Source organism: Talpa europaea (assembly GCF_964194135.1).
Source record: "Talpa europaea genome assembly, chromosome: 14".
Classification (NCBI taxonomy): domain Eukaryota; kingdom Metazoa; phylum Chordata; class Mammalia; order Eulipotyphla; family Talpidae; genus Talpa; species Talpa europaea.
In genome coordinates this window covers 19,490,557-19,514,686 of record NC_140082.1, presented here as the reverse complement: position 1 = coordinate 19,514,686, position 24,130 = coordinate 19,490,557, and the positions used below count along the sequence as shown (strand labels likewise).

At 45.7% G+C, this 24,130-nt stretch overlaps 1 protein-coding gene across 1 annotated transcript in view; it reads right to left on the bottom strand.

Annotated features, from left to right (window-relative positions):
- LOC311183683 (calpain-9-like) overlaps positions 1–24,130 on the bottom strand; it is a gene marked incomplete at both ends in the record, with an annotated part of 63,202 nt that overhangs the window by 14,727 nt on the left and 24,345 nt on the right. Inside the window, 3 exons of the mRNA XM_084253228.1 lie at positions 17,818–17,896; positions 18,251–18,365; positions 19,472–19,580. Of these exons, the coding sequence (XP_084109354.1) occupies positions 17,818–17,896; positions 18,251–18,365; positions 19,472–19,580 (303 nt within the window). The remainder of the gene's footprint in view (positions 1–17,817; positions 17,897–18,250; positions 18,366–19,471; positions 19,581–24,130) is intronic.

Genomic DNA, 24,130 nt, shown 5'->3' with positions numbered 1-24,130 from the left:
TGGTCAGTGCAGGAGCCTCTTCTCTGCTTGGGGAACTTGGTCTCATGCTCAGGGACCCTCCCTAAGAGGCTTTCATCCCCCCAAGCACACTTGGTGTCTTCTTTCCAACTCACACTGTTTGAATGAAACCATCGGTGCTATTGTTGCCTGTGACGGCCCCTTCAGAGTCTGTCTCCTGTGAGGCTGGCACTGGCTTGCCTGTGAGAACCCCATTGTTCCTCAGCTTCCTACACCATGCCCAGCATTCTGAGTGATGTTCACAGTGTGTTGTGGTGGCGGGACAAGGGGAGGCTGTGGTAGGACGAGGCCTTTGGGGGAATCCATGCCTCATTACTATGCAGTGCTGAGAGGTCACTGAGCAGAGGATGGCATGAGCCCCGCAGGTAGTAAGGGGGTGGCTTGATGGGCTAAGAGTGGAGGCAGGTAGGCCAGCAGGAGGGAAGGAAGTAACTAGAATTTCTCAGGAGAAAGCCTGAGGCACTCAGTGATAGCCTTGTCAGGTTTTGGAAAATACTAGGCGACCAGAAGCAGTTTAGACATGATTCAGGTGGACTGGTAAATAGGTCAGTACACACACACACACACACACACACACACACACACACACCCTCCATCAGGAAATAGCAATAAAGAGCTTACCACTATATAAATTACTCATGTCTAACTTGAACTCTGCCCTGAAGTTCCAGAATCGTGTGTGTGTTTTAAATAGACAGGCTGTGTATTTAAAACATCTTCATTATTTTCATGAAAGGAGCCAGCATGAAGGCAGACATGGGGCACCCAGTGCCTTTTTAGAAGGTGAGATGCAGAACAAATGATGGTGATGCCAGTAATCGCAGCAGGACACCGTGTCTACCGTGGACACTTGTGTCTCAGCTTCACAGGGAGGAGACTGAGGTGTGGGGAGTGCAGGGTGTGACTGGTGTGTCCACAGTCATTATACAGATGGGTGGTAGGGTCTCAGCTGTATCCCGGCCCTCTCTGCACTCCTTTCCTTGCTGTCGCAGCCCACCCCTGGGGGCTCTCCCAGGCAGGTCTCCACCTGAGGGAAAGCAGCCAGCACCACCCAGTCAGAGGCTGAGCCCTGACTAACCCAGCACAGGAAATATTGACTCCTTGTCCCAGGCAGCAGCTCATGGCCCTTGGGACCATCTCCTCCAATTGTTAGGGGTGGGGGGGCATGGACACTGGCTCTTGGGTACTGCGGGAACGGGAAACAGGATGTGTTGGCAGCCCCTTGCTTCCTATGCACCCCTATCATGGAGACACTGGACGCTTGCTTCCTGAGCCCCGTCCACACTGAGCACCCTGGGCTCTGAGCAGGAGCTGCTGAGCACTTTACATACATCATCCAGGTGAACACTTTCCTGGGAGTGGGGGTTGGGGCTGCCCCCCACCCTCTCCCCTTGGGTGGGACCTGGTGCCTGGGACTGGCCCAACTCATCCTGAATAGCCTTGACATCCACTCACTGACTACCAGGACACTATCAGACTCGAGTCCTGACCGCCACGGGAGTGAGACTGCTGGGGGCTGGATGCAGCAGATGCCCTGGAGTCCCCCTTAGAGCACCCCCAGCCCCGCCAGCTATTACGTGCTCCCTGCATCATTCCCAGCCATCACTCTGCATGGCCTCCCCTGGGAAGCTGGCCTGCATCAGGTTTGTACTCTGCCTCCCCTCCTGCTCCCTCCTCTCCTGCTGCCCTCTCCCAGATCCTTGAATCCTCCTCACAAGCCCCCTGCCTGCCACCCCCCTTTCTGGCTGCACTCACCCCTGGCCGTTTCCACAAGATGCGGCTCTTGGACTCCTTGGGCTCCTTGCTGCCATAGAGAGAGGAGCTGTTGGCGGGGAAGTCTGCGTCCTCAAACAGCGTGCCCTTCCGCAGGCACTCCTGCCTCAGCTGCTCAAAGCTCTGGCCTGAGGAATGGATGATGCGAGCGTCCTTGGGAGCTGGGGAGCAGCCAGCAGCCATACCTTACCTCTGCCAGGCCTGGAGTCCCAAGAGCCTCCAGCTAAGCCTGGCTGAAGGCGAAACAAAAGAGACAAAACCAAAAGTGAAAGAAATAATAGTCTATAATGTTGAAGAAAGTGATCAGGACTCTTCAGATGATGAAATAGTTTTTCAAAGGTCAGAAAATAGTTCCCGACCAATGTAGACCTCCTACTGACGGCGTCGGCTCCTAATTATGAAACCATTCCAAAATCCGAACTGATTTCCAGCCCGGACTGAGCTGACATTATTATGAGATAAAAATAAAAATTCAAAAACAAGTAAGAGATAATGTGACATGATCTTATAAATAAAAAAAAAAAAGTGCTTCAAGCTTTTCCTGTTAATTATTTGGGGAGGAGGCAAGGTTCCCCCCAGTAGAGGTTTCCCCCCACTAGAGTTTTGCCATTTGTTCTTTTTAAATAAATAAATAAGGTATTTCTAAATAATAGTATTCAAAGTTCATTCACAATTGTCACGGTGATAGAAAATGATAAATATGACTTCATGAGAATATGACTATAATATGACTAAAAGGTTTTTATTAAATTAGTATAAACCCACTGCAGCAGATGGGTGGGGGCTGCTCCTGGTCTCAACAAACAGCTGCCTGGACTTTTTCTCCAGTGTTGAGATCACTGGCAGGTCTCTACTGCCTTCCTGCTGTGGGAACTGGACTCTTCCATCGTCCACCTTAAAAACTATTTTAGTTCATTCTAGGAAAAAGGTTCTATTTCCCTGTGTTTTTCTGATTTTAAAGTCTACATTGTCTATGGTAAAAATTACTGAGTTACTTTGGACTGGCTAACAAGCTGTGCAAAATGCTTATTGGTTGAATAAAAGTTTTTAAATTTACTTATTGTAAATTGGTTAAGTTTCCTGTAAAAGGTTAAGTTTCATGTTAAAACTAATTAACCTGGTAAAATATGAAATAATAATACAGACATTTTTGAGCTAAATTCTAAACCTCAGATTTTAATGAAAGCCTAAATATAGGCAAATTGTAAAAATTTACCTCTTCTCCTGTTTTCAAAATAAAAGTATTCTTTTATGTTTCAAAATATGCTTGTTCTCAGTGAGATAAAGTGTTAACAACCTGGATGATTCCTAAAAAACTACTGACAATGATCACAGATTTCCCCTTTGGCATAATTGCATGTTTCTCTCAGCAGGGATTCGCTACCAGCCTCACCAGACTAATCCTTCTGTTTATAACTTCTCAGAGCCTGGAGCAGTTGCCTCCACCACCAATGCCTCCAAAAATTGTAAGTTTTACCGACAGGGCTCCCCCATTTACAACCGGTCAGATCACCTCCTTCCACCTTTGGAACCCATCACCCGATGGTATTCAACTGGATGGATTGCTCCCACCTGCTTCTTCAAGGCTTCCAACGGGACTCACGCATATCCTGATTTGTTTCTCCTCTTGGCTGCTACATCAACTGTCTTCTTTCAATGACCGGGACAATCTATTAACTCTTCCATCACAGGGGCCTGTGTAGGCCCTCCACACACCATTCTCGTTGAGGGCCCCGGACATTTGACAATTACTTGTCATCACCATGCCTTTCATGTCAATTGTACAGGTTGCATCCTCACCAATTGTATCACTCCTGTTAGCTCATGGTCTAGTATGACATTTATTATTTTACATCAGCCTCCTTGTGTTGTTCTTCCTGTGCATCTAAAGCAGCCATGGTATGATGACACTGGAGCTTATGCTCTCCAACTTACTGAGCGGGGCCTGCGTTGCGCTCAAATGTTTATAGCGGCGCTTATACTGGGTATTTTTTTTTTTTTTTTAATAGAGGCACGTTTTATTTATTTATTTATTTGTTTGTTTGTTTGTTTATACATGCACTGGGTACAGTCAGAAGCGCGGGAGGGTGAGAGAATTCACCAGAGCCAGAGCAGGGAGCAGAACAGGCAGAAAGACCGAAGTACACTGCTGAGGGGAGCAGCGGGCGGCAGAAGAGGTCTGCGCGCCATGCGGGACCCTCCTCCGGTGGCCAGGGAGCAGCCGGGGATCGAACCGGCGCGGCAGAGGCCGCGGGCAGCTTCGCAACCCAGCGCTCAACCGCTGCGCCACCGGGGAAGCCCTTATACTGGGTATTACTGCACTTATTGCCATTATTAGCTCTGTTGCTGTTTCTACTAGTGCCCTTGTACAACAGGTTCATACTGCCTCACATGTTAATCAATTATCTCATAACATCTCATATGCTTTAATTGTCCAAGATCACATTAATAAAAAATTTGGGGCTCGTTTGAATATCCTTGAAGAAACTCTATTATATGTTGGTAATCAAATGCAGCATATCAAAACTCACTTGACCACTAAACGTCACTCTGATTATAAATGGATCTGTGTTACTCCACGTGTTTATAATTCCTCTTCTATTCCTTGGAACAATGTCAAAAATCATTTGTTGGGTGTATGGGAGAACACAAATGTTTCCCTGGACCTTACCGGTTTGCAGGAAGACATCAAGGCAATTAGCTTAGCTCATGTCTCCTCTTCTACTCCTGCCGAGGTTGCTGGATTCCTTCCTGGCTTCTTTGCAGCACTGCACCACTAAGGCCGCCTGGTTCCCATCATTTATTACTATTGGTATCATTTTGTTTGTCACTATGCTTATGCTACTTCTCTTCCCATTGATTATCAAATTACTTTCCCATGCTATTAGACAATTACAAATTGAGTTAAAAATTATGCAAATGATGACCATAAACCAAAAAAGGGGGAAAAGCTACAGGGGGCCTAGCTTCCCCAGCCATAAGACACTGGCCAGCAGCTAAGAAAAGGGCCTCACACTGTGGGGCCAAAGTTTAAAGACCCTCACAGTGGGGGGCTGAAGATTTCTTGTGCCTCACACCCTGGGGCTGAAGATTAAACATCCCTTTGTTTTTTGTTCTTGGTCATTAAAAGAAAAAAGCTCATGGAATATACATTGGGTAATAAATTATAAGAGTATTGTAAGTACATAGCAAGGAAAATTACTTGCTTAAAAATTAAACACTGAATAATTTGGCCCACTTGACAATAGGGAAAGAATTACTGTGCAAGGGCATTTCTGATAAACAACCCAGAGCTGGTCATAATAATATTCCTCATATGGAATATTATTCCATATAGAGAAGCCTTGTAATGAATCATGAAGTGGATTACACTAGGAGTCTCTAATAGAAAAAAGTTCTAATAACTGATTACCAGGAAGCAACGGGTCTCTAATTGTAAGCCATGTAGATAGAGGAGTCTCCTGATATTGTAACCTTGGTGGCAGGGCGCTACAAAGGACTGTTAGCTGACCTAGGTATTTGTTTAGGCTAAAATAATGCATTTAAGTTTTAAATATCTATTAACTTTTAGGTCATTTCTTTTCTTAAAAACACGTAGGCCACAAAATGTCTATGGGAAAGGAATGTACTGATTGTTGTGTTTTGCTTCTATGCATACGATGATGTAATCCCATCACTTGCCTTAATGTATAAAGACCCGCTGAGACCCTCAGCAGGAGATGCTTACACCAAAATAAGAGTGTTTTGTGTCTGCCTCACTCCCCTTTCCTTCAGCCCTTAAAGAAGTTTCGCCTAGGCCATCACATCCTTTCAGGGACATCTGACCAGACATTTTGCTGAAAGCTGATCTTTGGGAGAACAGGCGAATTGCCTGAATACACTGCTGAGGGGAGCAGCAGGGAGACTGGACAGGTCTGCCATGTGGGTTCCTCCCTGGCGGGTGGGGTTGGTGCCCCCTCCTGTCCTTCTGAGCTTGGCATCCTTGTTTCCGAGCCCTGTCTTCACACTGGGAGGTGCGTGGGGTCTGCTCAGTGGCCCTACCTGGTAGCTTCTTCAGCTCAGCTCTTGTCAATGGGATCCACCTGCTGCTGCATTTCTGGAGTCATGGAATGTTCTTTCTTGGACCATCTCACAACGCTTAGGCTCATCCCTGCATTTCATTTTATTCTTCCAATAATAATGATGTCCAAGTGTCTGCACATGTCTAAAGCGATGGGGTCTCCTCTGAGAAGTGGCTATGGGGCTCCTTTGCCCGCTGTGTATTGGGGTCTTGAGAGCCTGCCTCAGTGTAGGGCACGCCCTGGTGTGGACGCATAGGAAAGGGTCAGCAAAAGCCAGACAAGTCTGGGAGGAAAAGAGCAACATCCAAATCAAGATAAAAGCTACCACTGTTGGGGCCTCCTTGGTGGTGTAGGCAGTTGAGCACCACACTGTGAAGCTGTCTGCAGGCTCTGCAGTGCCGGTTCGATCCTGGCGAGCCAGCAAGGGTCCCACATGGTGAGCAGACCTCTCCTGTCTCACCCGCTGCTCCCCTCAGCAGTCTATCTCAGTCCATCTGCCTCTTCTGTTCCCCACTCTGTCTCTTGTGAATCCTCTCACCCTCCTGCACATCTGGCTTGTACCCTGGTTCTTGTATAAATAAATAAATCTTTTTTCTTAAAAAAAGCTACCACTGTCACTGCACAGCAGGTCTCCCACCCCTGTCTGTTTCAACCTGTCCAAGACCAGGAAGCAAGAGCAGCCTCTTCACGTGTCTCTCTGCTCCATGTGCCTCCTCCAGGCCTCCTCCTGTTTCCATCCTGCTTCCTTCCTCCTCCAGTCTCCTCTGCAGCTTCCCCTCCTCCCTGAACAGCTCCTCCCTCCTGGTCTGGGGCAGAGAACCTGGAACATCCCCTTTTCCTGGGAACCACCCTGTTACAATAGGAGTCCCTCCAATTCCATGCATTTGGTAGTCAGTGTTAATTGCTTGTCTCTCCACGTGGCTGAATAGTGTTATTGTGTGGACAGACCACATCTTGTTGACCCCCGGCCTTTCCGTGGGCACAAAGCCTGCTGCCTTGACTTAGGTGTATTTGGTTATAAGCGTGTAGAGGAGGTGAGCTGGGCACCTCCCCTCTGAAACCCTAGCCTTTAAGCAGTAACTGTCCATCCCTCTTTCCCCTCTGCTTCCAGCAACCATATTCTCACTTCTGTTTCTGAATATGACTAATCTGATACTGTAAGTGGGGTTTCTGAGGCAGGCTGAGCTACCCATGCTGTCTCTTGACAAGTTCCAGGCATTGGGGGAAACTCCCAAGAAGAGGGGATTTCCTGTACTCTAGAGAAGAGGGTTGTTGTTCTTATGCATGAATCATTATCAAAGAAATTAAAAAATGCTAAAAGGTATAGACAGGAAAGACAGGTTTTGGCCCAGAGAACTGCCTTGAACCAGCTGTGGGTGGAAACTGAAGCCTAACACAGGGGGAAGGTGTTTGAGGCAGCAGTACAGTCCCTGGTGTATGCGAAAGGTCAGTAGTTCACCGGCCATGTGGAGGTTAAGTATTTCTAGTTAAGAGTTAAACTTCAGTAGAACTAACACAGATTTGATGAGTTGCTTAGGCCACTTTGAAGTAATTGATAAATTAGCCAAGTTAATTGAGTGCTTAGGACATAGGCTGATTTTAGTAATAAAATATAGAATAGGACTTTAACGCCCACTCTGAAACTAGGAAAGTTCAATAGAGTGCTTAATTGTCACCAAATGTTGTGCTGTCTTAAATAATTGATATGTTAGAAAATGAGCTGTACTTAGGAAACAAATCGTCCCTGATGTTTTTTAAGGTAACCAAAGAAATGCCCTTTTGATATGAGACCAAGGGAGTCTCTATATGTTCATGAGAAAACATGTATTGATTGTCTTTGTTCTGCTTCAATGCTTATGCTGATGTAATCTCACAGCTCGCCTTAAGGTATAAATAAAGACCCGCTGAGACCCTCAGTAGGAGAGACATGCACCAATAGAAGAGTGACTGTGTCTGCCTCACCCCAACTCCCCTCAGCCCCCCAAGTTTTCGCTGACACAGTGCTCTCCTTTCGGGGACCCATGACACGACATCTAGCTGGAGCTGGTCTCCAGCAGCCCCCGACTATTTGCATTCAGCCTTGTTAGTTCAAAGTCCAGCCTGACTCCATCAGACAAAAGGAGAATTTGCAAGTGATGAGGGAAATCAAAGTGTCTCATTGCACGTGGGTTGGAATGTGTAACTAATGGGACTTTCACTGCAGCAGCTGTTTCATTGCCTTCCCCTTTACTATCAACTTCAACATAACTTTGGACATTTTCCACTTCCAGAAGGACCATAAGGAAAGTTGAAACCAAATGGGTAAGTTGAGTTCTAGTGAGTTTAGAAGACAGAGGAGCTTTGTATGCTGAGATGCTGAAAGGAAGGACTGTCTACAAAGTGTTTTTAGGAGCCAGGACTTGACATGCCTAGAGAATCCTCTAGACGGTCTTATTCTTCTCAGAATCCTCTTAGGAATCACATCAATGAGTTCTGAGGCTTGCCGGGCCCACCTCTGCCTGTCTCCGACCCGTGGAGCCAGGGCTTGCCTTGCCTTCAAGGTCCGGAGTTAAGGAAGCAGCCATGTAAGTGCCCAGGGCAAGGCAGCCCAGACAGATGAAGTGCCGGGGTTAAGGTCACCTGCTGGTTGGAGGTAGCTTCCAGACGAGAATACTCGTTTCTGGACTGCAAATCCAGTGTCATTTCCATAATATCAGTTACCTAATGATGGTTTTCCCCTTCCTTTGGCAAGAGAGTGACTCTTTCCCCCAGCAGAGTTCCGTGGTGATGTATGGATAATCCTCAGGAACATCCCTGGGCTAAGTTCTTCCATCTTCAAGTGTCATTCAGGCATCCAGGGGAGTCTTTCTCTCCCTGGACATCCCTCTTTCTCTCTTTCTCCCTCCCCATCCCCCATCTCCTCTTACTCCCCCTCCCCCTCCCTCTCTCTCCTTCACCCCTAGTCCCACTTTCATTTCCGCAGCCCCTTCCCCTATCAGAAAGGCACTGTGGGCTGAGAAAATGCCCCAGGCGGGCCTCAGTAGCAAGCACAGCCTACTGTTGATTCACCGCAGTGCAGCACGGGCACAGCCCTCCAACTGGTACTTGGCAGGAGGTCTTGGCTCTCAGCACAACGGTGCTTTATTATCACAAATGATCCAGTGCACTGAACTGAGCTGGCACCAATAACCTCAGCACTCCTGCCAACAGGCCACATGACTGGCATTTTCTGATTCCCTGCGCCTCAGTGCACCTGCACAGGACAGGACAGAGAAAGCAGGCGGGAGACGTTTCTGTGTTTCCGGTCTAGGCCCATGGCTCCCACCTGTTGAGGGCTGAGGAATTAGTCTAAGAACTTGTGAGGAAAGATTTTCACTCCCTGACTTGGGTGCAGGCTCTTTAGATGTGACCACAGGGTCACAACTGTTGTGTCTGGGAACAGGCTTGTGGGGAGACACCTGGGGGAGTCACCTCTGCTCTCCAGGCAATGGGCTGGAGGAGTGATGTTCTTGGCTGTGGCCCACGGCCACTCTGGTGCTATTAGAGAATTTTTTCCTTCTATATTGTCTTTTCCCAAGGACTTAAAATGTGTCAAGCACTGCTATCAAATATACTCTTTTCACTGTGTCTCCCATTGTGCAGCTTTCATCCTAGAAAGTTGGGTCACCCTTCTGAGTGGAGCTGGCCCAGGTGAACAGGCACTGCTCACAGAGGGGGTGTCCACACTGCAACCTGCCATCCCACAAGGAACGCCACCTTTAGGCTTCCAGCTCATTTCTCTTCAAAACGTTAGCAGAAGAGAAGATTATTTTTAAAATTTCCTTAATCACATAGACTGTTATGAGAATACTTTTCAGGTTTTTCAATGAAATCATAGACTGAAGATTGGGAAGAACTCCACTTCCTCCAAGTGAGGCTTCAACATCTTCATCCGATTTTTGCTCCAACAGAAAGAGGACGGCATTGGCTTCAAATTGCTCCTCAGCTAGCTCATGAGCCCTGGGAGATTCGGTTTGGGTTGTTTTAAGAAGTGTCTTAGAGGGATGAGAAAACCAAAATGTGTAATTGTCTGAATATTGAATGACAATCTACAGGGTGGTTCTATCAACTACTGAAAGCGGAGTATTCAGCTGTAGTTGTTAAATTGTTTGTCTTTCAATTCTATTCATTTTTGCTTCCTAGATTTTGAGACTCTGCTATTAGGTTCTATTACATTTATAATTGTTCTATCTTCCTAATGCGTTTATCTTTTATCATGATGAAATGCCCCTCATCTCTAGTAACTTTTTTTATCTTAAAGTCTATCTTGCCTGATAGTAGTATACCCACCTTGACTCTTATTGCGACTGTTTGAATGTATTACCCTTTTCATCATTTGTATCTTTTTACATGAAATATGTCCCTCTTGTAGATAATATCTATTGACTCTTGCTTTTTTATACAGTCTGAAAATCATTACCTTTAGATTATAGTGTTTAGTCTATTTATATGTAATATAATTATTGAGGTGGTTAGAATTAGGCCTGCCACTTTATTTTTGATAACTCATTCAAAAAATTTGTTGCCCCTTTGTGCTTTTTTGCTAAACAATTTTTTTAGGGGAGCTTTATTGTTTTGTTGTTGTTGTATTCTTAGTGGATGTTCTTCAGATGAAATAGGCACATTAATTTATACCATTTATTCCATTTAATACTAACTTGATTCCAGTAAAATATAACAATTTATGTATATATTTTTATTTCCTATCCCACTCCTTTGTGTCATGAACATATAGCTATATAGTTTATAACCACAATAATATATTATTATAACTTTTGCTTTATATAATCTTATGTCTTTTAACAAAGTTAGACAACCCCAACATGTAAAATATCAAACACAGAAACTAGATAATATAGTTATCACAGAATACTTGTACCCTGCATTCATTCTGGGTGAGGGAAGGCTTTGGAGAAGACCATAATGCCTTGATGCTTTGACCATGAGTAAGGACATAGTATTCTGATGATGCTCCACTTTTAATTTGGTCTTCCTCCCAGCCATTCTTCCTCCCTCATTCTCTGATACCCCTCCATTCACCCTTATCCACCACAAGTGTAACCAGAGTGCGAGAGCCTGATAGAGAAGGAGGTTGGGTGTGGGGCTAGCAAGTACATACTGCTAATAAGAAAATAAGACCTAATATTTATTTTTTAAAAAAGATTAATTTTATTTTATGCATACAAGAACTGGGGTACAGGCCAAGGTGCGGGGGGGTGGTTGGTGGTGAGAAGATTCAAAGAGACAGAGTGGGGAAAAGAACAGGAAGACTGACTAAATACACTGCTGAGGGGAGCAGCAGGTGAGTCAGGAGAGGTCTGCTGCACCATGTGCGTAGCTCCCTGGCCAGGGATCGAACGTGTGCCGCAGTGGCTACGCTTAGCTTCTTAGGTTGCCTCTTAATCCCTTGCGCCACCAGGGAGGCCCAAGACCTAATATATATTGAGCCATATCTTATGTTACTTCCACTACTCCAACTAAGGGGGATTTTCTTGTGCCAGGGAGCTAGAGCAAGGCTTCTCTGCCCTGTTCTTCCCCATGATGGTGGAGATGAAGATCAAGTCTGATATGAATCTGGACTTCTTGAGGAGAATTAACACTGTACTTGGCTGTTTTTTACCCACAAGTTTTGGACACAAACAGCTTCTGGTCTGGCCAGAGACTGTCTAATTTACCAATTCTCAGAATGGGAGGGTGAGATTTTCATGTTGTTGTACTCTTTTTTTTGAGCATTTTTAAAAATTTTATATATTTTTATATCATATTTCATTTTTGCACAATGTATGCATTTTCATCTTGGTTATAGTCCCATTACAATTCCCACCCCCCTTGTTTTGATCCTCCTCCTATTAAGAAAGCATCCAGAATTCTCTGATGTTTGCCTCAGTAGGGAAACATACATTTGATGCTGAAAATGCCTAATTATGACCACCCGCCTTTCCTTCTCATTTCAGACAAATACATTTATAAAACCATGTCCTTATAGGATGCATGAGAACAGTGATTGCAGTTACACCAAAGCCAGGGTTCTGCGCACGGAGCTGCACTTTGAATGACGAATAGTGAGAGGAGACGGGGATGTAAAGGGAGGAATTGCTAGCGATGCTTGAAAATGGACGGAAGGCACAGGTGTCACAGGCCACCTGGGGCAGTTGTTTTGCAATGAAGTAGCATAAAATCAGAGAGCATAGCTGAGTCCATTTCATTCTTCTGAGGTCCGGGTGGTATTGGGTGAGGGGGTGGGGAGAAGAAGATTGGGCAAGGGAAGAAGAGAGAGCCCTGGGCATGATGACTCAATACCAGGAGGCATTCTGAAGGTCATGATCCAAGTGGAGGCTCAGCTGGAGTGGCTGCACCCCTGCCAGGGAGGCTTCAAATATTCATTGTCAAGTTGATGAACTGGGAAGTGAGAGATCAAGGGAGAGAGAAGGGCTGGTTATTCTTGGCTGGTTTTTCTTCCATGTCTCTACCAGTTTATGTCACAGGAGCACCTACATCTGATCCTTTTGCCCGCAAACATGGACTCTAACTCAACAGGACACCTCAGCACTTTAAGTTTTGCTGGGTGAAGTCAAGTCCAGCATGGATGGTGAGAGAGAGCAAGTCTGCTTTCTCCCCATCGAAGCAGACAGTGCCTGAGGCACCATGGGCAGCAAAATAAGGTGCCTTTTCTGCTTTAAGGAGGAGTGCCCTCAGCTGGAGGAGAGAGGTGATGCTCCATTATGGAGGGGCTGCAGAAAGGGAAGCAAGCCTCTGAAGTGGCACAGAGTTCCTCCTCATCTATGTCCTGACCCCATCCCGCCTCCTTCTTCCCACCAGCATTCTGAATACAGCATGGGGGCTGCAAGAGCATAATAGGTTTTCTCTCCTCTCTGCCCTGTGGAAAGCTGCTGTATTCTTTGGCAGGAGAACTGCAGGTGAGGCCAACTCCGGCTAGAACCTGCTGTTTGCAAGGTGGAGGGGAGGCTGCATTCAGGACATTGGCTTTGCTGCACTCTGAACTCACAGGGGAATAGAAAAATAGCAATGCTCGGGTCCTATCTCTAGGAATTTGTATTTATTGGACTGGGGCATGGCCAGGGCACTGGGTTTTAAAATCTCTACCTGTGATGCTGATGGACAATCAGAGTTGAGCAAGTATAGCATGAAAGGAGGGGATGCAAAGATTATTCCAGTTGTGTTGGTAAATAACTATGGGATGAGGGCAAGAACCTGCCAGAGGACTTTGGTGTGTTGAGGCGAAGGGGACAGGGACACAGCATTTAGCAGTCCTCACGCCAGCAGACGTTGGGTTGGAAGCGGCACCTTGAACCTGAAACAATGGAAAGCATCCTCTCTGCTTTTGGGTCTTTGAGGACAAGTTGTTGTTGAAAGACAACCCTCCCCTCCCCCCTGTTGCCTCATGGACAGGCAGAGACTGTCACGTTCCCTTCGTGCATGTTTTGGTAAACTTTGAAGTCAGTGAGAAATAAAAGTGGGTCTAGGGTCACTCTTGTTCTCATAAGGAATTCGTTTGAGTGTGTCCTTTTTTTTTTTAAATACTGTGGTGTTTTGTTTTTTTACAGTTATCACTCAGAGAGCTACATTCACTGCATTGTGGCACATGCTAAAGGTAGAAGTGAATACTAGAAATGAAAAATGACCAGGTTCTGTTCTCATTGACATTATAATGTAGTCAGGGATCTGAGACACACATGTAAGAAAAGTAGTGATGAGTCAATATAATAAACTGCCAAATTGCACACGATGATGATAACCAAAGTTTTGGTATGAGGTGAAAGCCTAGATCTCTTTCTACAAATGGTGAAACTGAGGAACAGAGCAAAAGGAGTGACCAAAATCAGCCAAAGGAGAGGGTCCATCCCCATCTACTACACGCTGTCATCAACCTTCCACTGGGACAAGTCAATAAAATGGTAGCCAAGCCCAAAGCTGCTACTGAATTTGGGAAGGTAGGAGGGAAGTCGGGTGGGGAGAGAAAGACCTGAGACATGGGGAAGGCTGTTAGGGAGAGCAGAGCTGCACAGAGAGACAGGGAGAGAAGGAAAAAGTAGGAAGCAAACACCATGGGAACCATGAATCACCCCACAGTTTCTACTCTACCTTTGGGAGGTGATTGTCTCACCAGCATCCTCAAACTGCAGGACATTTCAGAGTCACTGGGGACCCAGCTAAAACAAGACCTGATGGAACAGGTCTGGGACTTCATATCTCCTCTGCAGTGTTTGTTTTATTTTATTCACTTATTTTATTGAGATGTAATTGACATGCAACACTGTGTATGCTGAAAGCGACAACTTGTTGGTTCTGCCCATTTTCGTACTACAGTATGGTGGCCACTGTGGTCCTGGCTCCTTTATGCATCACAGAATTGTCATTTCTTTTTTGTGCAAGAACAATTAAGACCTAGTCTTTTAGCAGCTTGGAGGTGTAGAACAGGGCATTGTTGACTGTAATCACTATGTTGTTGCTCTGCATTTCCAAGCAGCTCCCCAAGTGATGCCCATATGCCATTTGCAGACCACATACTGGGCAGCAGGGAAAAGGTGAGCCCCACCAGGACGTATATTCCAGGCCCCTGAAACTCTGAACCACACGCTCCCTCTGTCATCTCCCTCTGCTGTGTCCTTGTAACTGGAAAATACTGAATATTTATCAGGGATTTTGAGGTAGAGGTGTGTGTGTTTGTGTATATGGACACATACCCAAGAATCACGAAACCCACAGATGATGTGAGCAAGCAGGGGGCAGCAATCAAATTGGAGCTAGAAGGCAGGCAGGCCGAGGAGCTGATGTGGCAGAAAGACAAAAAGGCAGAGTTGGCTCACTCTGTTCCAGGTGATAAATCTCTACATGCCTGTTTCCACCTCAGCAAAATCGGTATAGCATTAGACCTTAGCTCACGGGACTGTTGTAAAGATTACATCGACTGTTAAGTGAACAGTACCTCAAAAACATTAGCAATTTTATTATGGTTAATTACCCTCATGGTTAAATGTCAGCCCTCATGGACAATCCTGTAATCAGCAAATGTGTATGGGGTGTGGATTGTCTGCCCACCCCTGGCTGCATCCCTGAGCCAAAGGTCTGACTTGGCCATACCTCACTGATGTTAAGATGAATGAACTTGTTTTTTGGGCTGTGAGCCTGGAACACCCCTGAGGGGAGAGAATGAGAGGGCGGTCATTGCTGGGGTAGCTCCTGCAACAGGTTTCATTCTCTCCCCAGCACCGAGGGGCCCTTCCTTTGAGGCTGGGCAGCTCCTCTGGGTGTGTACAGGAGTCTAGAGCTGCGGACCTGGGCGTTCTTCATTCAGCTTCAACTCTGTCACAGCCCTGTCTGTGAGGGGCAGAGTAGGTATGAATGACCAGAGGTTGCAAACTCTAAAGGCCAGTCGCACATAATCTGTCTCTCTTCCAGGGGTCGCAAATTCTGTTTGAGATCACAGGGTAGGTGTCTGGGATTTATAATACAGAAAGGTGGGAAAAGGAAGTGAGGAAGAGAGAGAGGGGGAGAGACTCTCTGACTCTCTGTGCTATGACAGGATTTGACTAGTTCCTCAGACATGAGTCAGAAACCAACCTCACCCCCACCCTGTCGTCCAGCACAAAGGGGCTGGGATGTGGAGAACGTGATTATTGTAACAAATGCTGTGCAGAGAAGACTTACACATGACGGCGCCTCAGCTCGCCATATACGCCACATAGATCAGCCCACAGCCCTGGGGCCTGTCTTTGCTGTAATCTTTGGCGGATTGCCTCCTACATGCTCCCGGAAGGTGACTGAAGGTGGAGAGTGTCCTGTGGTCAGGGTCCGGCAGCCCCAGCGGATACTCACGGCCGGCATTCTCCAGCCGCACCAGGCAGTTGAGGAAGTCGTCGAAGCCCAGCTGGAGCTCCTCGTCTGCGCACCTGAGGACCATCAGCTGCAGGAGGTGGTTGCTCAGCTGGAAGCCCTTGGGGAAGCATGTGAAGACACAGGCCACTGTGGCTGAGCCCCAAGGGGTTCACCTCCGGGGGTGCCCAGTCTGCCTAGGGGTGAACTAACAAAAGGGACCCCCTGTCCAGTGGAGGCTGCTGTCCTGGGTTTGAATGCAGCGGGTGGAGTGTGTCCATGAGGGAGGCGGCTGTTCCCGGACTTCAATGAAATTGGGTCTTGCTGTCCATGAGACCCACTCATGTTCTCCCCCAGCCTTCCTCTAGTTCCCTGCCTGAGCTCACCTCCAGATCTCCTGCTGGGCATCTGGGGGTTCCAGCCACGAAACCCATAGTAAGTGAACATTTCTCATGGCATTTGGACCCAAAGCTGTTGGGGGCTCTAGAAACCTTTTTCTCAAAGGAGATGCCGCTGCCCAGAGTGAATGACAAGGTGCAGGCTTCATTCACACACATTTCTGAGGGAGGGAGAACACTAGGCGGGTCACAGGCCTGCATGCAAGGTGGGCACTGCTCAGGCTGGTGGGGGTGGGCTTTACTTGGGTTTCCTCACTGGTGGAATAAGGGGTTTCCCCAAGTAAAATTCCTTCTAGAGCCAAGAGTTAACGCTTTGATTTCTAACCAAATTCCTCAGGAATGATTTCCCCCGCCCCTTCTATTGTATTTTAACCTACATACTCCCTGGCCAGGAAATGTTCAAAGTATTGCTTAGAAGCCCTGCCCGGGTCTCCCTGTCTCTCAGTCCCAGCCCTACACAGAGAAGACCTACCCCTGAGTAGTTTTGGGAACCTGCAGGGTGGGTGCCCAGAGTGCTGTAGCTGCACTCACTGGGGACAAGGTGGGGAGGGCGACCCCATTCTCTCCCTAAATCAGAATGGGAAAGACTTGTTCACATCCCTCTAGGAAGGGCAAATTTTGTGTCCCCTACTTGGTTTTCTTCCTCTGGAAACAGGTCACCAACCCCTAAGAAAAGCAGGCTCATCTCAACTGTTTCTCACACTTAAAACTCATCTCTTGTCTTCTCCCTCACATAGGACCCAATGGTCCTAATTTTGAATCTTCTGTCCCTTTATACCTGAAAGCTGATGAGCTTTCCAGATGCTTGGTTACCTGGGAGGGAACGAGAGCACAGGTGTCGGCAGAGGCCAGGGGCCATTTCCCTGAAACATGCTCTGTGAGAAGCACCACACAGCTTGGCGGGGGCTGTGGGTTGCAAAGGACAGTGGAACCCAGAGGCTCAGCCTGCCATGGCCATGGCATAGCCAGAGGCACCCCAAACCCATCCTTCCTACCGGCAGCAGTGGACGAACTATGTATAAACCATCCGGTTAGGATTCAGTCTGCTGGTGAGCAAGCCGGGGGAAGGGCCGCCGACGGCAGAGTCTGTGAGTGTGTGAGTCTGAGAGCGGCCGCTGCCTGCAAACCACAGCGCCAGGCGTGCCCTGTCTGCCGGTCACACTCACCCTCTGAAAGCAGATCAGAGGCCTGGCAGCACTGTGGCTTGCCGCCGAAGGGTCCCCTGTAACTCTGTTTTGCGGGCCCTGAAGTGATTGAGCGAGTTCTGGGTCTGACGTCCTGCTCTGCCCTTAAGAGGCATCTGCTCAGGTCAAAAACCCGCCACCTCCTGGAGTCCAGAGCAAAGCAAGAGGTGTCTTGGAACTCACCGGTGGCTCAGCGCTTGAGCGCTGGGTTGAGAAGCTGCCCGCAGCCACTGTAGCGCCAGTTTGAGCCCGGGCTGCTCCCGGCCTCCGCAGGAGGGTCCCACATGGAACGCAGACTTCGCCTGCCACCCGCTGCTTCCCTCAGCAGTGTACTTCGGTCCTTCTGCCTGCTCTGCTCCCCGCTCTGGCTCTGGTGAATTCTCTCACCCTCCCGCGCTTCTGGCTGTACCCAGTGCTTGTACATATAAATAAATAAATAAATCTTTAAAAAAAAAAAAAAAAAAGCAAGCGGTGTCTGCAGGCAGCACCTGACACACAGGCAGCCTGCACCTGGCCCCGGGCTTTTGTTACCTGTGGCTTTCAGGGCGATCCGCAGCTCGTAGGAGGACATGGGGCCAGATTTGTCAGTGTCGAATTGATGGAAAAGGTTCTGGGGGAGGAGAGCAGAGGCATGGAGGAGGAGGGCCCCGGGGAGGGGATGCCTACCCATGCAGTAGTGGGGGGCGGCCAGTGTGGAGGGGAGAGACCTCACCAGGGCCCAAAGAGTCAAGGGCTGTGTTGGGCCCTGTAAAGGAGGTGGCTTCCTTCGGCTTTCCCTCGGGGTGGAAGCACCGTGGTGCCTCCAGAAGTATAACAAGCCCTCCTGGAATTTCATCATGATTTGTTCTCTTGTGCCTTTTCTGAAAATTAACCCTCTTTGCCTGCAACACCATAATCTTCAAAAGCCCCTTCTGCTCTAGGTCTGTACAATCCCCTCGGGGCCAAGCACGGCAGGGTTACGTACCATCCACTTCTTCAGTTTGTCCCAGAACACCTTGAATTCATCAAACTCCAGCTTCCCGTTGCCGCTGGTCTGTGTCAGGAGTGAGTTAAGGAAGAAGCAGCAAGTATGTTTCAACCTGAGAATTCAGAGCCGGGCAGTGTGACGGGCATGGGTGACATGGATTCGGCCTTCTAGGGAGATGGTTCAATTATTAAACCAGGAATCTCTAAAGAAGGCACAAGGTCGGGGTCAGACAGGGAGTACACCTGAAGATGAAACCCCCATGCATCCCCCACCCCCAACACACCCCTCTTCATTTCCTGGGATGGGACCCCAAAGTGGCAGTAAGATTCTCAAGTCCTTTTGGAAATGAGTCAGAAAGTTAAATTGATTTCAGACCCTAAAGAACACAAAAGAAAGACAAACTTATGTAAACTCTTCACTTTGAGGCTGGCACTTATAGATGCAGCAAATGCAAACAACCTTGGCTGAGCTCCAGGGCCAGCTGGGAACTGAGATGCAGAGAGAGAAGGGGTTCTCCAGGGCAGGAGGGCAGCACCAACGGAAATTCAAAACTGCAATTATCTGACGAGAAGCTTCTTCATTCATCATTATGAAATGCCCTGTGACGAGCCAATAACCTTCAGCCAAGTCCATATTTCTTTGCCCCTCACCTACTTTTCAGCTTCTTTTCATCTTGGACCCTTGTGCCCTGAATTGCTTAGTTCCCTTTGTCCTCCAAAGGCTGGGGACATTAAAACTTCCAAATAATTGTCATTCAATGGTATAAAAAATTGGGCTTACAACCTCTGACAATCAGTTCTATCTCATATTTGGGCCCCAAATCTCTGCCCCTGCTCTTGGTGGGAAGCAGTTCCAGAAGAAAGGCCTTGCTCATCACTCCTCAAGAATGAGGAGCATGTGGTGAGCTGAGGAGCAGGAATAACTCCAGAATGAGGTATTTTCACCAGCCCGGTTACTAAAAGTTCCTCGTCCTTGCTCTGGTCCTGAAGACAAACCCAGCTGAGACTGAGATGGAGAACTTTTGTTGAATTGATTTAAGGAAAACAGGAGTTGGGACTAAGGTGGCAAATTCCATAGCCCCTACCCTGGATGAATGATGCCAACCCCATCACCTAATGGCTGTGATTCAAGATAACAGGTAGCATATGCTCATCCTCGTGCTTACAGCCCCTGCACCTTTAGAGCTCAGAGATGGCCTTTGAGAAAATAGCCCATCACCTCCTCAGGTCATTGGCTCCTGATTGAACCTGTTTTCCTTCCAACAGCTTTGGTCTCTTGAGCTTTGGCCTTCGAGCTGCGAGTCGCGGGACCCTGGCTCTGGTAACATCTTCAAAAACAACCCCCACAGAGAGTCTGTGCCTCTGGATTCTGTTCCATTTCTAGTTCCAGGGGTCTCCCAGCTGTTTATCTTTGCCTTCACTATCACTGCTTTGGGTGATGTGTCTGTAAAGATGTCTTTGATGTGCAAATCACGTAGTGTTTCGCCTATATTTCCTTCTATATATTTTATGGTTTCAGGTCTTATGTCTAGTTCTTTAATCCATTTTGAGTTGATTTTTGTGTATGGTGTGAGGTAGTGGTCAAGCTTCATTCTTTTGCATGTAGCGACCCAGTTTTCCCAGCACCATTTATTGAACAAACTTTCTTTGCTCCAATGCATAGTCTTTGCTCCTTTGTCAAAGATTAGTTGACCATAAATCTGTGGGTTTATTTCTGGATTTTCTATTTGATTCCATTGGTCTGTATGTCTGTTCTTGTTCCAATACCATGCAGTTTTGATGATTATGGCTTTGTAGTATAGTTTGAAGTCTGGGAGTGTGATGCCTCCATTCCCTTCTGTTTTTTTCAGGAGAGCTTTGGCTATTCGGGGTTTTTTGTGATTCCATATGAATTTCATCAATAATTGTTCTATTTCTTTGAAGAATGACATTGAAATTTTGATTGGAATAGCATTGAATCTGTATATTGCTTTTGGAAGGATGGCCATTTTAATAATGTTTATTCTTCCAATCCATGAGCAGGGGATGTCTTTCCATTTCTTTGTGTCTTCTTCTATTTCTTTTAACAGTGTTTTATAGTTTTCTTTGTATAGGTCCTTTACCTCTTTTGTTAGATTTATTCCCAAATATTTGATTTTTTTTGATTCAATAAAAAAAGGGATGGTTTTTTTGATTTCTTCTTCTTCAGATTTATTGTTTGTGTATAGGAAGGCTACTGACTTTTGCGTGTTGATTTTGTATCCTGCCACTTTACTGAACTGATTGATGAGTTGAATTAGTTTTTCTGTGGAGTTTTTGGGGTTCTCTATGTATATTATCATATCATCTGCAAATAGTGATAGTTTGACTTCTTCTTTTCCTATTTGGATTCCTTGTATGTCTTTCTCTTGTCTTATTGCTCTGGCTAGGACTTCCAGTATTATATTGAAAAGCAGTGGTGAGAGTGGATATCCTTGTCTTGCTCCAGATCTTAATGGAATTGCTTTCAGCTTTTCACCATTGAGAATGATACTGGCTGTTGGCTTGTCATAGATGGCCTTTATGATGTTGAGGTATGTTCCTTGTATCCCAAGAATTTCAAGGGCTTTTATCATGAATGGGTGTTGCACTTTGTCGAAAGCTTTCTCAGCATCTATTGATATTATCATATGGTTTTTATATTTCTTTTTGTTGATGTGTTGGATAACGTTGATTGATTTTCGGATGTTAAACCATCCTTGTGTCCCTGGAATGAATCCAACTTGGTCGTGGTGAATTATCTTATGGATACATTGTTGGATTCTGATAGCTAAAATTTTATTGAGGATTTTTACATCAGTGTTCATTAAGGAGATTGGCCTGTAGTTTTCCTTTTTTGTGTTGTCCTTGTTCGGTTTTTGTATTAGTGTAATGTTGGCTTCATAGAACGTGTTTGGTATTGTCCCTTCCTTCTCAATTTTTTGGAAGAGTTTGTGAAAGATAGGCACTAATTTGTCTCTGAATGTTTGGTAGAATTCATTTGTAAATCCATCAGGTCCTGGGCTTTTGTTTTTGGGGAGGTTTTTGATTACCATTTCAATTTCGCTGCTTGTAATTGGTCTGTTTAGGTGTTCTATTTCTTCTTTATCTAGCTTTGGGTGATTGTAGAGTTGTAGGAATTTGTCCATCTCCTCTAGATTGTTAAACTTGTTTCCATATAACTCTTCATAGTAGTTACTGGTTATTCTTTTGATTTCTGCTGTATCCGTTGTGATTTCGCCTCTTTCATTGATGATCCTGTTTATTTGTGCTTTCTCCCTTTTTTCCTTTGTGAGCCTGGCTAGGGGTTTGTCTATTTTATTGATTTTTTCAAAGAACCAGCTCTTGGTTTCATTGATCTTTTGGATTGTTTTTTTAGTTTCAATTTCGTTTATTTCTGCTTTGGTTTTTATTATTTCTTTTCTTCTACTGGTTTTGGGTTTTTTTTGTTGTTCTTTTTCTAGATCTTTGAGCTTCGAGATTAAGTTGTTTTTTTGAGTTCTTTCTTGTTTCTTGATGTGCACTTCTATTGCTATATATTTTCCTCTTATTACTGCTTTTGCTGCATCCCATACATTTAGGATATTTGTGTCCTCCTTGTCGTTCAATTCAAAGAATTTTTTAATTTCTTCTTTGATCTCCTCATTAGTCCAGTGGTCTTCCAGTAGTGTGGTTTTTAATCTCCATGAGGTAGGAGGGTTCCTTGCCTTCTTTTTATGGTTTATTTCTAGTTTGATGCCTTCATGGTTAGAAAAGATGGTTGATATGATTTCAATCTTGGTGTATCTGTTGATGTTTGTCTTGTGCCCCAGTATGTGATCGATCCTTGAGAATGATCCGTGTGCGCTTGAGAAAAATGTGTACTCCATTTTTGGGGGTTTAGTTTTCTATAGATGTCTGTTAAGCCCAATTGCTCTAGGTCCTTATTTAGAGCTTTGGTTTCTTTACTTATTTCTTGTCTTGTTGATCTATCCATTGTTGATAGTGGTGTGTTGAAGTCTCCCACTACGTATGTGTTTTCTCTGATGTCTGTTTTCAGAGAGGACAACAGTTGTCTGATATATTTTGGTGCTCCTTCGTTTGGTGAGTATATGTTAATGAGTGTTACTTCTTCTTGAAGTATTGTCCCCTTGATCATAATGTAGTGACCATTGGGGTCTCTTTTTATCTTTTTGAGTTTGAAATCTGTTTTATCTGATATAAGTATAGCTGTTCTTGCTTTCTTTTTTGGTCCATTTGTTTGTAGGATTATTTTCCATCCTTTAACTTTGAGCCTATTTTTATCTTTTGTAGCTAAATGTGTTTCCTGGAGACAGCAAAAGGTTGGGTTTTGTTTCTTAATCCAGGCTGCAACTCTGTGTCTTTTTATTGAAGAGTTTAGTCCATTTACATTTAGAGTTAATATTGATATGTTAGCATCTGTATTTGCCATTGTGTTTGTCTTTCCTTTGATTTTATTTATTTATTCTTTTAATAACTTTTTTCTTTTTTTGGCCTTCTTTCATTGTTATTCGTCCCTCTGAGGTTCTGGCTTTAGGACTCCTTGTAGTATTTTTTGGAGTGGGGGTTTAGTTGTAATGAAATTCCGGAGTTTCTGTTTGTCTGGGAAGGTCCATATTCTTTCTTCAAAGAGGAAGGAGAGCTTTGCGGGATAGAGTATTCTTGGTTGGCATCTGTTTTCTTGGAGTCTGTTGACTATGTCCCTCCACTCTCTCCTTGCCTGTAGTGTTTCTTCAGAGAAGTCTGATGTCAGTCTGATTGGTTTCCCTTTGAATGTTATCTGTTTCTTCCCTCTTGCCAGCTTCATTATTTTTTCCTTGTCCTGGATTCTTGGGAGCTTTACTATTATGTGTCTTGGTGTATTTTTCCTTTCGTCGTGGAAGTTAGGTGTTCTTGCTTCTTGTATATCAATTTTCAGTTCCTTCTTCACATTTGTGAAGTTCTCTTCAATTATCTCTTTGAATATTTTCTCTGTTCCTACATCTCTCTCCTCTCCTTCTGGTATTCCTATAACTCTTATATTTCCTTTCCTCATGGAGTCAGATAGTTCCCGAAGTCTTTCTTCATTGTTTTTCCTTCGTACTTCTCTTTCCTTTTCTGTTTTGGTTCTTTTTATTTCTGTGTCTTCAAGAGTACTTATTCGTTCTTCCATTTCATCTATTCTGCTTTCATTGCTTTTCCCAGAATTCTTTAGTTCTTCCATTAATTCTTTGATCTCCTGCATTTCTTTTACTTTCCTCTTTAGGGACTCAATTTCATTCTTCTGACTATTGTTTTCCCTCTTTAGGAACTCAATTTCATTCTTCTGATCATTGATTATTTTTCCCTTATCATTGTTTTCTTTTATGACTTATGTCAGTTTTTTAATCACGGCAATTTTAAATTCTCTTTCTGGAAGGCTCAGAAGTTCTTCCAAGTTACTGTCGTTGCAATCTGGAGGCTGGTTTTCTTTTTGTGGTGTGCTCTTTCCCTGGGGAGTTGCTAGGTTGCGTGTGGTTCTTCTACTCCCTACTGTCTGTTTTCTAATTTGCCGTATGCGTTGGGACACTGTGTTGTTGGGACTGGCCGGCATCTTGGGTGAGCTTCTCTGCTCCCCTCTGGTTCCTCCAGGAGCCATATGTCAGTTTCAAGCAGACTTTACTGGAGAAAGGTCCCTGTTCTAAAATGCCAATGTGGGGACACACTCCCCTGTGCGCCTGGTCTGCCCCAGCGGTGGGTTCCTGCTCCCCCTCTGGGCTTGGACTGCAGGCCAGAGGGGGTCTGGCGTGGGCGAAATTCCCCCGCTCACCTCTGGCTCCTGAGGAAGCCTTCTGCAGGTAGTCTTTACTGAAGAAATGTCCCTGTTCTAAAATGGTGATGTGGGACACACTCCCTGCGCGTC